Consider the following 13,867-nt stretch of genomic DNA (forward strand, 5'->3'; position numbering starts at 1 on the left):
ACGATACGTTTGTCTTGAAGCGTGCTTGCCATGTGCTGAATTCAACTCTTTCAGTGGATCTGTTCTAAACAACTGTGGAAACACTCTTTTTTATTTGGATTGACATTTATTGTTTGTAGATTCCAGAGACTCTGTTCAAACACTGGCTGGTCTAGAGGTAGGGCAATGAAAAGTCTCCTGCCAACCAAACCATCAATTAGCCTCTATATATTATAGAGGCCGTCTTTTCCTATGCTGCCAGGAATTCCAGGAAATGTTTTAATGCTGGCATTTCACAAAAGTTGACTCTACGTGGCCTTTACAATGCTTTCAAATGAATAGCAAAAATTATGCCCTTTCCACACGCAAATCTTTGTGCGTGGAAAGGGCAAAACTCTGTGGTCTATGGCTCAGCTGCAAATGTGTTGCACAGCACCAATCCACACTGATGGGCTGTCATTGTAATTCAGTTCCTAATGTGGATAATTAGTCTGAATTCATGGAGTGCTTGATTCCACTGACAGCTATGCCAAATGTTTGATGAAAGCACCAAAGTAGCGGCATCAGTCACAGACAAACGGAAATGCGTTTAAGTGGAGGGCCTCATCATGTTTTATTCAATCACAGAGCAATGCTCAATTAATCAGTTTCTGCAATTAAATTAAACATGTACATGCATAAAACATGAAAGAAATATCAGGGGTGTTTAAGTGGCGCTTGCTTCTCATTTTTCCTGTTAACCCAAAAAGAGAGAATTTATTTTCAGCTCTCTGCAGCAGACACTGTGACCTTACTGATGTGGAATTATTTCTGTTTCATGCAATGCTGAGAACACAGCGAGACAGAATGTGTTAAAGCTCAACTTAGTATGCGCAGCTTGATGCAAACCACCATTCAATGCATTTCTATAAATGTCAAGAGCTGTGTGTTTACCAGGTCTTTCTGACCCCTAATATTTATTCAGCTCAACAGCACTCTAGCCAATCATTCCTTATTGCAGAATTGTGGCTCTTAAGTCAAGTTTCATTGGCTGCAGTTTGCCGTATCTCCTGGCACATGTAATATTGCTTTTCGCTTTCCATCAGTTGCAGGCAGAGCCTGTGCTCAGATAAATAGTGACATTTTGCAGCAGTGTGGGGGGCTTGTTTGCATCTTTTAGTGCCTGAGTCATTTCTATCGCCTTATTTGTATACATAGCATCACAGTCGGCACAATCAAAGGTCGTACACATGTAAGAGAAATTTGCATTTGGATTCAAACTATTGCCAAAATTATTTATGCCTGTGTGTTTAGATAACAGCCATGAGATAAAAGCTGACATTTGCGCCTCATTGAGTATTATGAGTTCAGTTTAAGAAAAAAAAAAGGTGGTTTCTGAATGAATGCAAAGATCATGAATCTTTGCAGCACTACATTAGCATTCATGCTCTTCATAGCGTGTTCAAGGATGCAAAATATTCATATATATAACTATATAGATGTAAGATAAAGTGTCCAAGCTGTCTTTGATTGCATATTATACATCTGGACTTTTTTGAACAGCATGGTGACTTCTTCTCAATGCTGAGGAAAATTCACAGCTTAAGTGGGAAACATCTTACCAGCGCATGGAGGACACAGAAACGGAGTAACAGAGACAAAGTACAAAACTGTTTGGATTACTTGTGGGATTCTGTATTGGTTACTCGTCTCTAATCTTCATCTAAGTTACAATTATAGCCAAAATACAATCTGACGAAACACTAACCGTATCTACTTTTCATGTCCAGATCAAGCACACTGAGTAATCACCCACAGTAATGGCTGAAAAAAAAAAAAAACAAGTAAATATTTCCATTAGTAACTTTTGCCATTTTATTATTAATCCAGGCAGATGTTATGGGAGTTACGAGAAGGTTCACAAACGTTTTGCTTCAACTGTAGTTGCCTCTGTTGTGTCTCTAAGACCCTGAAGTTTATTTAAATCTGAATTTAACAGAAATGACTAACTGGTCATGGTCCTATCGTGTTTTGTTGGTTAGAAGGTATACGAACATTACATACATAGCCTGACAAGGTTTCACTGTAATGGTCCCTCGGAGGCTCCCGCAACATACGCATTGAAATTGAGCGCACTGGCCCTTTAAGAGAATGGTACTGGAGTGGTAAAGTTAGTCGGAATTAAACAAGGATGAACCGGAGGCATGCTGAGTCTGCCTTCAGCATACTGTTACAGCAGGCTGGTGGTTTTGTCACAGCTTAACTGAGATGTGCTTTTGTTAATAGTGTAGATTCTCCCTCTCTCTCTGTGTAGATAGATAGATAGATAGATAGATAGATAGATAGATAGATAGATAGATAGATATTCCGGAGTCGAAACTATTAGATGAGGTGCCATTCAACCCTGACAGGTTGAATGATTTCTGTAACCAATCGTTCACATTTTGTTAGGTCAGTCAGGACCTGCCGGCTCCACTGGCATTAACACAGCTGTTTTTTAATATTCATTTTCCAGTGATTACCCTCTTAAAGATATGCTTCTCTAACTTATCAATTTATAATATAGCCGTAGGCATTGCATCAGGTTGCTTCATTAGAATTTTATTTTGAAAGCACAAGCGGAAGCCGGTAATGCCATTGTGGCCACTGTTACCGTGGTGCGCTTTGGCTCCGGGAGCGCACTGTTTGCTGCTGAGGCTCAGTGCTGGTGGCGGAGCGACAGAGAGGGACGGAGCAGTGACACACATGGAGCTGAGCTTTTAACAAAGTGGACGTTTCGTCCTGGTACGATGACTCCGGCTACTTTGGGGCTGTTTTTCTACAGGACTAAGCCCTGATGAATGTTTCTCCTCTGTTAAAAACAAACAAAAAGAGGAAAAAACGGGACTCATTGACCGGGCGCCGCCTTCACCTTACTCTCAGCCGCCCCTCCGATCATCACCTGCAGCTTGCTTTGTACGACACTAAACGCAGATTTTGCAGAAGCGTTGAGGGATTAAAGTTTGAACTTGTGGTTTATTTGTAGAGCGGCTGAGATGCTGCCTGCGGAGTCCGCTGCTAGTTGCTGACATTTCATACCATAGGCTGGCGCTCATTTGTGGGTCTGTGTGGAAATTATAAGTGCTGCTGCTGCTGCTGTTTGACAGCCTAAAGACTGCCACCAACCTTATCTACCTATGTGCACATTTGTATAATGGAGTACAGTCCGGCTCTGGTTCCCTTACTGGTTGTATTTGCACTCGGAAGTTTGGCATATGGTAAGTTTTAAATTGCTTATTTTGTGGTTATGGTTATCAAACAAACAAAACACTTGTACAATGTCCGTTATAAAGTTTACAAAGTTACTATTTCACATCAGTCAGCTGATCTTGTAGGAAGCCCCCTTTATGTCAGCATTTGTGCATAAGTGAGTAATCCTCCTAGATGATGTCACTTAAAAGGCCACTTAGGAACAACAGACAGCAGAGTAGCCCATATGCAGCTTTACTGTGTGACCTGCCCAGGGGATACTGGATTATCACCAGCATCTGCTCCCCACAGAAATCTGACTTTGCTGGCTCATTTATCTCTAGCATTGGGCCCATTAGATGAATTATGGACACAATGCAATTGTGAAACAAAAACCCTTCAGTTTCTTCTCCACTACTGTAAGTGAGTGTGGCAGGGTTGAAAGTTTGAATCCCTCTGTGGACAGCATTGCTAAAAAATGCATGCTTTCTTGCTACTGTACAAGGTTTGGTGGAAAAAGCCTTTACCAGCTGCTGCTGCGTGTAAAATGTTAAGCAGCTCCTCTATGTCCCAGTCTGTGTGGTGGAGAGTACCAAACAGTGTAGGTTTAAGTGTCACCGAATCCCTGGATATAAATGTATGATGCACAATATTGGCTTTTGTTGTTTCATGACTCTGTCTTCAGACGTATGCATATGGTGCTTTTGATTTCAGCTTTCAGAAGCGAAATCTGCCACATACGCACACTACGAGTCATAGTATGGCTCTTTCTTGTAGACATCAGACACCTCTGGGATGATAGAGATATGTTTAAATGAGACTGCTGGATCCTCAGATCCTCCATCAATCACACGTGTATAACTGAAATTGCTGCCAGTTGGCTACAGGCTCTTTGTCAACATGCATTCATGTCTGTGTTCAGCACAGATGAACCTCCATGTGTGACGTACTAAAGCAATGTTTTTTGACACAAGTGGGATGATATCGTTTGTGTCAGTGTGGTGTCTTTGGGCCCAGCCCCACTGCTGAGGCTCCCTTTTACAAGCCTGTAAACATTGCCTATGAACTCAGCATCTGTGAAAGTGCTCCTTCACTGACTCCAGATGCTCCTCTGGGACTATAAAGGCTGGATTAAAGCTGCTTATTTTCACTTTAGCAAACACATGGTGAGTTAAAAAAAAGAGAGAACTGTACTGTTTTTAGCAGCAGACTCCCCCCCCCCCCCCCCAAGAAGAGTTTAGGAATGATTCTCCATCCCTCGTCTTCGTGTGAAGGGGCCGTTCATGCGGAGCCAGAGTCACAGAGTCTGGTCTCAGACTGTTTTTCCAGTAATATGACACTGGAATCTGCCAATCACCGCTGTCACTATCAGTCACCTCGATGACCTCAGGAAACTCTTCTCCAATGACTGTCAGTGACTCATGTGTTTACAATGTACTTTATTGATGTGACTTCAAGGCAGGAGCTGAAAACAGCTGCTTTGTTGCAATGTGGATGTCCTCACCAGACTAGTTGCCAGATGAAATAGCCGACACCAAACCTAGATAACCACTCTGTAATTACAGTCTGAGCACACAGCTCAATTTCCTTTAGGGAGGGAAGTACCGTGGGGTGTAATGTGGCTGAAATAGCACAATTACCGAGATGGCCATTGTTTAAAACCCTTTCTTCTGTTTCTGGCAGTTGTGCATTTTGCGCACAAGGTTTTTCAGACATGCTGTCAGCCTCAGTGAGTTACAGTGGAGGAGGTTTGGAGGGGTTTAATGGATTGATCAAGGACAGTTTGACAGGAGTTATAACTGCTGCCGAGATTGTATTGAGATGTCTGAGTAGTCCTCTTTAAAGTTGGGGCACAACCACTAGATCCTGGTGGCAAAAAGACCAGTTCACTCTAAAACCAAAACCACGTGAATGACTAAAGTAAAAAGATGTGTATTTTTATTTTTCCGAATTTCTAAGATGTGTCCCACAGAGATGAATGTGCTGTTTGAAAAATGCTTTTTGCACAAACCCATGGACGTACTAATGGACACTGATACAAAACAGTTCTTGTGAATTCTGTTGGCAGTCAGTAACCAGTACAGTGTTTCAAAAATGAGATAGCACCGTTCCATTTAGGTGGCTATTCAGATGGAAGCCCAGCGCGAGACTTTTACCAGCTGCACTCCACATTGTAAACCTAGATTTACTTTGTTATTTTTATGTTACAGTCATCACTGCCGACTGGAATGGCTCCTAACAGCGTTCCAATATGCAGTAGCTCATTTTGTTTTTGCTTTTGGAATATTGACAACATTCCTTTTTCTGCAGAAAGAAAAAAGACACAAAAAGCTTTGTAGTCATTTCCGAGAACAAACATGCACTCGCACAGTGAGCGTACCTTCCTCCTCCCCCCACCTGCCTGCCCATCTGTTCTGCACAGATCAATTAGGCTGTCAATACATTCAAGCATGATGCACTGAAATGAGGCACAGTGTAGCATTCAAGCTACAAGAAGATCATAACTTGCGCCGGTTAAAAAATAACACTCGAAATCGGGGCAAGGAACTAAAACTCCTCCTCCTGTTACCTCAGAATCAGCAGCGTTAATCATCCATCCACTTTCTGAATCTTATTTGAGTAGTTTTGCTTTTTTTTCAAGCTGCTGGTCAACCAGTTCTAGAAATGAATAATAAGTAATGCTAAAAAAAACATGAGGTGAATTTGCGTATGCTAGTCGTTGAACAGCCGCTTATTATGCGTACCCATGATAATAGAATTTCACAGTCACAAATATCCATTACACATCAGATTGACTGCACCTCATGATGCATTAATAACAAGTTATTTGTGTACTGGGCTGTAGTAAATAAATAAAAGCACTTTGTAAACATGTCAGTGGGGTGTTTTTGCTCGTTCATCTGCAAACTAAGGCTTGCGCTCCCTCTCTTAATGGCACTGCTTATTATCTATGCTGCATGTTCCTACCACAGCGAGCCAAAATCAACAAACACTGAGCTCCTTCTTCATCAGGCATCAAGGGAAAGGACTTAAACTCATCTCTATTTAGCAGCGGGTGCTGGCAGGCCAAGTTACCGTAGCACTCCCTACTCCTTGAAGGTCTCAAGTGCAACTGCCTTTAGGGCCCAACACAGTATACCTAAGCTTCCAGCCTTGGGCTGCAGACAGATGGATTACCCCTAACATTAGATTTCAGACAAAGATATCTCAAGTACAGTTTTTGAATAATCATTTCACTTAAAAAGGGAAATATGTTATCCAAACCTACCTGCCCTCTGTGAAAAAATAATTCTCCCTTAAATATAATAACTGTTTGTGCGAATTGCATTCAGGCTGGCAGTGAGACACAAATCTGAGCGCACAGCCCATTGCTAGTCAGTGGTGCTGACCTTCAGTTACTTGGATGAGTGACAAAACATTTCTTCCATATGAACACATTCAACTTAATGGGATTTGCTTACCTGGATGATTACCCATATGGAAAAGATATATATAAATCTTATAAAGTTTGTATCTGTCTTGTGTGAAACTTGTATGAAAAGCATACAAGAGTGAAAACAGATATAAGATCCCTAGAAAAATTATATAAATGAAACTTGTATGTTTTGGATACTTACTAAAACAATATATGAAAGTGGCCACTTTCATGAGTAAATCATATACAGTGGGGCAAAAAAGTATTTAGTCAGCCATCGATTGTGCAAGTTCCCCCACTTAAAACGATGACAGAGGTCAGTAATTTGCACCAGAGGTACACTTCAACTGTGAGAGACAGAATGTGAAAAAAAAATCCATGAATCCACATGGTAGGATTTGTAAAGAATTTATTCGTAAATCAGGGTGGAAAATAAGTATTTGGTCAATAACAAAAATACAACTCAATACTTTGTAACATAACCTTTGTTGGCAATAACAGAGGTCAAACGTTTACTATAGGTCTTTACCAGGTTTGCACACACAGTAGCTGGTATTTTGGCCCATTCCTCCATGCAGATCTTCTCGAGAGCAGTGATGTTTTGGGGCTGTCGCCGAGCAACACGGACTTTCAACTCCCGCCACAGATTTTCTATGGGGTTGAGGTCTGGAGACTGGCTAGGCCACTCCAGGACTTTCAAATGCTTCTTACGGAGCCACTCCTTTGTTGCCCGGGCGGTGTGTTTTGGATCATTGTCATGTTGGAAGACCCAGCCTCGTTTCATCTTCAAAGTTCTCACTGATGGAAGGAGGTTTTGGCTCAAAATCTCACGATACATGGCCCCATTCATTCTGTCCTTAACACGGATCAGTCGTCCTGTCCCCTTGGCAGAAAAACAGCCCCATAGCATGATGTTTCCACCCCCATGCTTCACAGTAGGTATGGTGTTCTTGGGATGCAACTCAGTATTCTTCTTCCTCCAAACACGACGAGTTGAGTTTATACCAAAAAGTTCTACTTTGGTTTCATCTGACCACATGACATTCTCCCAATCCTCTGCTGTATCATCCATGTGCTCTCTGGCAAACTTCAGACGGGCCTGGACATGCACTGGCTTCAGCAGCGGAACACGTCTGGCACTGCGGGATTTGATTCCCTGCCGTTGTAGTGTGTTACTGATGGTGACCTTTGTTACTTTGGTCCCAGCTCTCTGCAGGTCATTCACCAGGTCCCCCCGTGTGGTTCTGGGATCTTTGCTCACCGTTCTCATGATCATTTTGACCCCACGGGATGAGATCTTGTGTGGAGCCCCAGATCGAGGGAGATTATCAGTGGTCTTGTATGTCTTCCATTTTCTGATGATTGCTCCCACAGTTGATTTTTTCACACCAAGCTGCTTGCCTATTGTAGATTCACTCTTCCCAGTCTGGTGCAGGTCTACAATACTTTTCCTGGTGTCCTTCGAAAGCTCTTTGGTCTTGGCCATGGCGGAGTTTGGAGTCTGACTGTTTGAGGCTGTGGACAGGTGTCTTTTATACAGATGATGAGTTCAAACAGGTGCCATTCATACAGGTAACGAGTGGGGGACAGAAAAGCTTCTTACAGAAGACGTTACAGGTTTGTGAGAGCCAGAGATTTTCCTTGTTTGAGGTGACCAAATACTTATTTTCCACCCTAATTTACGAATAAATTCTTTACAAATCCTACCATGTGGATTCATGGATTTTTCTTTCACATTCTGTCTCTCACAGTTGAAGTGTACCTCTGGTGCAAATTACTGACCTCTGTCATCATTTTAAGTGGGGGAACTTGCACAATCGGTGGCTGACTAAATACTTTTTTGCCCCACTGTAAGCCTTATATGATTCACTATATGAAGTAGGCCACATCTTATGCAAGTCTTTTATAAGTTTTTACTATTTCTTTTCCATATGGGTAAGCAGTGTTTGCATTGTTCTTACAAACACTTACACTCCTCATCCTTTTATCGCTTCAGTGTCTGACTATCTGTCTAATAAAGGGTGAGGTCATCATGAAATCTGACTGGTGAAGCAGCCAGTCAGATTTCATGTTTATCCTGTTTATGTTATCTGCCGATGTTTGAAGCAGTGACATAACTCTGACTGCTGGAGAGTCAAAGAAAAAGCCCGTGGGTACTGCCACAGCTGTCAGAGCAGTAACTCAGTGCTGTGGATATATTTGTGAGTCTGGCACTCAAAAGCTCTGCATGAGAAAAAGCCACCTGATAATGGATTATTTTCTACACGGATGTGTCAAGGTGATGCCGTAGTAGCCAGAAACTGACAGCTACTGTTGATGATTTAATGGCAAGGTAAAAAACTGACAGGGACAACTTTTTTTTCTGACGACGGTGTCGATACACACATCGAGTTGGGGATAGGAGGACTTTGAGTGTCTCTATGGCTGTTTGTTTGCCCTGGTGGGTGATTGATAGCTATGACTAATTGACTGATTTCTTTAATAGGCACCTTACCTTCACCTCAAAAACCTTTTGAATTTGTAGCACTTATAGAAGTGACAGCAGCTGGATGTTAATCCAGCTCTTGCTCTTTACAGCTTTTCACTTCATGACTTAATGATACATCAGGACCAGTGTTACTTGAAATGTCCTCAACAGTATGTCAAGGCTGCATCTTACCACTTAAATAAAGGGTCTTGGAAATGTGTATCATATATGATTGAGCTAATTGCTATCATGGTCTCATGAGCTGTTTTTTAATAATACAGGCACTCTCCATGTAGATTATTTCATGTTTGACTAGCAAGCTAAGAGTCAGTAAAACAAAATAAAACCACGCACCGTAGTTTATTTTTGTCATGTTAGTGATGTCGTGGATCCTCTTCAGGAAGTCGTTGTCTCGACCCTTTCCTCCCTCAAAATACGATGTGGTGTGATGTGTGTTTTCAGAGAGATAGCAGCCAGCCTGCACATTTGTGTCTGTTTGTATAAGGGGACACACATCCAATAGGGGCTAATCTTGAAATATACTGTTGTGGGACAGGAAACCAGTGGCATTTCCTCACTGATGTGTTTGGCCACCCACAACCAGCCTTGTTCCTGTCTTGGAGTCCCCTCGAGGATTTCCTCTTTGACACGACTGAGAGACTGCACCTTCGTCAGCGATCACTAATGGACAGATAATTAGAGATAATGAACAATCGTGCCATCATCATACAGCCTTTCTGGAGCCAAACCATCCACTAACTATCTCCATGCTTATATTTCCCACCCACCTACCCCCGCTCTGCGCTCATCACAAAGAGCACTTACAGTGAAATGGGATGAAGTGTGGGAGTTCAGTCACCAAATACAGTTGCTGTTCTCTTCTTCTTTCAAAGCTTGAAACCGCTTTGGTGGAGTGAGCAGAAAACAAAATCGATGCTTGTTACCATCGGGCTGCTGGAGCTCCAACTGACAAGGTCTGTGATAACTTGAAGGATGCTGGGCTGGAAAGAATAGTTTAGCTGAAACATCCCCCACATTATTATGATCATTCATACCAAAATGTCAGGTGGGGTCTTGTATGTTTCAAAGTAAACAGTAGAAATGTCAATTTTTAAGACATTTCACAGCCCTTCAGTCTTGTTTCTGTAGGTGGAAGTAAATCAAAGCTTAATCAACTTTCTAGTCTCTCAGGCATCTTGTACCACCAGGAACATTTTTAGTGGGAAAATGCTTTCTTCCTGTTGGAGCAGAAAATGCACTTTGCTCTCAAGCTTCTGCCTGGTCAGCGTGCACGAACATCCAGCTCATACAGGTTCTTCACCAGAGGAAGAGGCTATACTCACAGGGCCATTCTCACTCACATTTCCATGATCCCTGCTTTTCAAAGAAAGGAGCAGGACGAAGCAGCTTCGGCCCCTTTCCCACCAAACTGTTCACGACCTCAGCAGAGACAGTATAAAAAACACAGAAGTTCCTTTTCCAAAGTTGACCCCACTCATTTAGATGCTTAGCATCAACACGGGCTCAGTTAAAGCCACTTTGTATTGTCATGCAAGTACTTCATTTTATGTTCCCCAGAGGGTTAAAGAGTACAAAGCTGGAGGAAAAAACTGCAGCTTGCCTCGTTCGCTGCTGCCAGTTTAACTTTGAATACACATTTCCAAATCACTTCCTGCAGCTTCAGTAAATAGAAGGTGGAGGAACTGTAAAACAAGAAATCTTTACAAAGAAAAATAGGAGAGGAAAAGGAATTACAGCATCTTCTTCACTCCACTGTTCCCTCTTTAAAGATTATTACGCTCCCCCTGTTAGCCAGTCAGAGGTACTTTTATTTCAACAGAAAGAGACTTTTTCTAACCAGAAGGAGCAGACTCTGGAGGGAAGGTCGGTTATCTTGAGCGCAGTGTGAGGGTTAGCTCATCTTAGGCTTAATTTGACTTGCTAAGGCAGAGCCTGGGTTAATCTGTCTTCTTTACCACAAATCACCACAGAGCGATAAGGAATGCAGTGTTTGATGTATTGCAGTATTCTGATTTATTTTCAAGTCCTTCACATTGAAATGAAAGGCATTTCTCAGCCTGTCTGGTTTGGAAGACTCGCTGGGCTGGAGTGCCGTCCACGTTTTATGTCCTTTTCCCTCCAAGGCCATCGTCAACCAAACGTTTCTGATACATACACAGTGTTGTTATGTATTTCAATAGAACTTTTATACCTAACTTCCTTGCTGCATTTTCACAGCACTTTATAATATGAAATTTACAGATACAAGTGAGGTGATCGGGCCATTGGTAGAAGTTCAGTTATCACATATTTTGATCCTTTTTTAATTTATTTATTGTGTTATTTATTATACTTTTGCACATAGAAATGTTCTAAATTTCATGATTTCAGCTTGTTGCTCTAGTTTTTATTCATAGTTTAGATTCTTTTAACTTGCAAACCAGAAATAAATCAATTATTAATTGCGAAGATTCTTCTTAGTGAGAATTTTCTTTGACAAACTAAGTAAAGAGCGTTTCAGAGCTCCTTACATGGTTTTCCATAATATAATATTTGTTTTCTGTGTGTCCTATAATTTGACTAGTGGACTGGATTCACGCTCCACTAATGCGCTGAAACCTTCTGTGAGTCGCTGTGGTTTGCTCAGGGGTGGGCTGCATGCTGGAGACAGCTTGTACTTATGGCTGCAGCGCAAGATTTGTGTTGACCTCAAGATTGAGCCTTGTACAAATATCAGACAAAATGAGGACCCTTCTTGGATTTGCTGCATGAGTCTGACCATCACTGTGCCATCTGTGTTTGGAAAATGCTGTCAGCAATGGGTGATGTGCCTTCAATCAAAATCACTTTAGAGCACAATTAGAGGTTCTGAATTAGCTTTGATTCATTTTCAATTAATTGTCCAGGTGTTCTTGAAAGATACAGAATAGATATCTTTCTACTTTATGTCTTGGAAGACGCCAGTGGTGCGGTGATCAAATGCAGATCAATCATCAGCCCCAGTCTTGTACCATTTGGACAGATCCCGGGTTACTGGGTGTTCTGATTTTTTTTATCATTTAAGAAGAAGTAAATGATGAAAGGTCTCTTGTGTTTGTTGTGCAATAAGGCAGGACTGGGGCTCGGAATCAACTGTAGATATCTGTGATTTTTCTTTTGTACTCCTTTTAAAAGCACAGGACACACCAAGACATTTATTCTTGTACTAGATGAGACAAAGTTCTAGCTCGATACTTTTTCTGGCTCCATTACAGAAAGGACATTGCAGTGGTGGTTGGTGCTCCCCTCGGCTGTTTTCTTCCCAGTTTTTCATTTGTTTTGTGAACTCACTGTCCTCGCTATTTCTCCGTCACCCTCACGGGTTTAATTAACTCCCCCTGTTTGTGAAAATCATTGAAGATGTTTGAAAGTTTCTGCATTTCTACTGATATTTCAGGATATATATATTTAAATATATATGTATATATATATATAAACCCGTTGCCTACTGGTGGTAGTCAGAGGGCCCGGTGGCGCCAGTGTCCGGCAGCCTCGCCTCTGTCAGTGCGCCCCAGGGTGGCTGTGGCTACAATGTAGCTGCCATCACCAGTGTGTGAATGTGTGCGTGAATGGGTGGATGACTGGATGTGTAAAGCGCTTTGGGGTCCTTAGGGACTAGTAAAGCGCTATACAAATACAGGCCATTTACCATTTACCAAATATTCTAAATACAGAGTGCTTTCTGGGCTGAGCTCTTGGATTTTGAGTCTGGTGCTTCAGATTCATCAGGTAAGAAGTGAAATTTCATGCTGAATAGGACGAATTATTTCCTGGAATAAGCACCTTTGTAGTTACACCAAGTAAGAATCAAGTTACTGTATCATCCCACTTTACAGCTGAAGAAAGGCTGTTATGGAAGGACATAAATACTTACAGACTTAACTGTCTGTAAGTATATAAGCAGGGGTGGGAATTACTGAAGTACAAATACTGCACTTAAGTGTTTTATTTTTTGGTACCTGCACTTGAGGATTTATTTAAGCGCCTCGAGGCGACTGAATTCATTTGATTTTTACTTACTACACTTTGAGAAAGTTATCCTTATTTTCTGCTCACATTTTCAAAACAGACTTGCTACTTTGTGTTTAGCACATTTGAGGAGAGTTAATATTCTACATCATTGTCCACCTTCCAGTCCAATTCAAATCCAATTTTTAAGGAACAATAACACATAAAAGAGAATCCTATAGACGTAGGAGGTTTAAGAAATCATTTACTGTACATTTACTTGCATATCATTTACTGTACCCACTCATCAACAATCCAGAGATGTTCTGGTTGTGGTGCTTCAGTATAGCTAGTGCTACAGAAGAGAAGCGAACGTAAAGGGAGTAACATTTTTAAGTGGCAGGCAAATTCAAATGCAACAGGTTTCCTAAAATTTCAAAATACATAATCGCATATATGTTAACATACTGACATGTAAAAAAAATTAGATCTGATTTATTTATTTCCATTTATTTTACTTTTAATTTTTATGGTAAAGATGTCCAACTATCTGCTCTTTGAATTACTGTGATGTAGTAACAATGCAGATAGACAGCACACCTGTAGCACATTTGTAGTTGATTAAACCTGAAAAAGAAAAACTCCACTAGGTTTACCAGAAGCCGCGATTGATCACAGCCCTGCCAGCATTATCACTATAGGCTAATGAGTTTGTAGATGCAGTGAGGGTGGGGTGTTGGTGGGGGGTTCCCCTCATAGATGAGAGATTACAGTTCATGCATCAGAAACAGTTCAATTAAAGATATTTTTCA

At 41.5% G+C, this 13,867-nt stretch overlaps 1 protein-coding gene across 5 annotated transcripts in view; it reads left to right on the forward strand.

Annotated features, from left to right (window-relative positions):
- The window catches only part of robo3 (roundabout, axon guidance receptor, homolog 3 (Drosophila)), a 172,494-nt gene that overhangs the window by 73,798 nt on the left and 84,829 nt on the right, over positions 1-13,867 (forward strand). Inside the window, exon 1 of one of the 5 annotated variants that reach the window (XM_076888927.1) lies at positions 2,651-3,215. The exons of the other annotated variants lie outside the window; for them this stretch is intronic. Coding sequence (XP_076745042.1) covers positions 3,152-3,215 — 64 coding nt within the window. The 5' untranslated portion in view covers positions 2,651-3,151. Of the gene's footprint in view, positions 1-2,650; positions 3,216-13,867 lie in introns of those variants that run through there. 5 annotated transcript variants of the gene reach the window in all.

This window comes from Maylandia zebra, linkage group LG10 (assembly GCF_041146795.1).
Source record: "Maylandia zebra isolate NMK-2024a linkage group LG10, Mzebra_GT3a, whole genome shotgun sequence".
Lineage (NCBI taxonomy): Eukaryota > Metazoa > Chordata > Actinopteri > Cichliformes > Cichlidae > Maylandia > Maylandia zebra.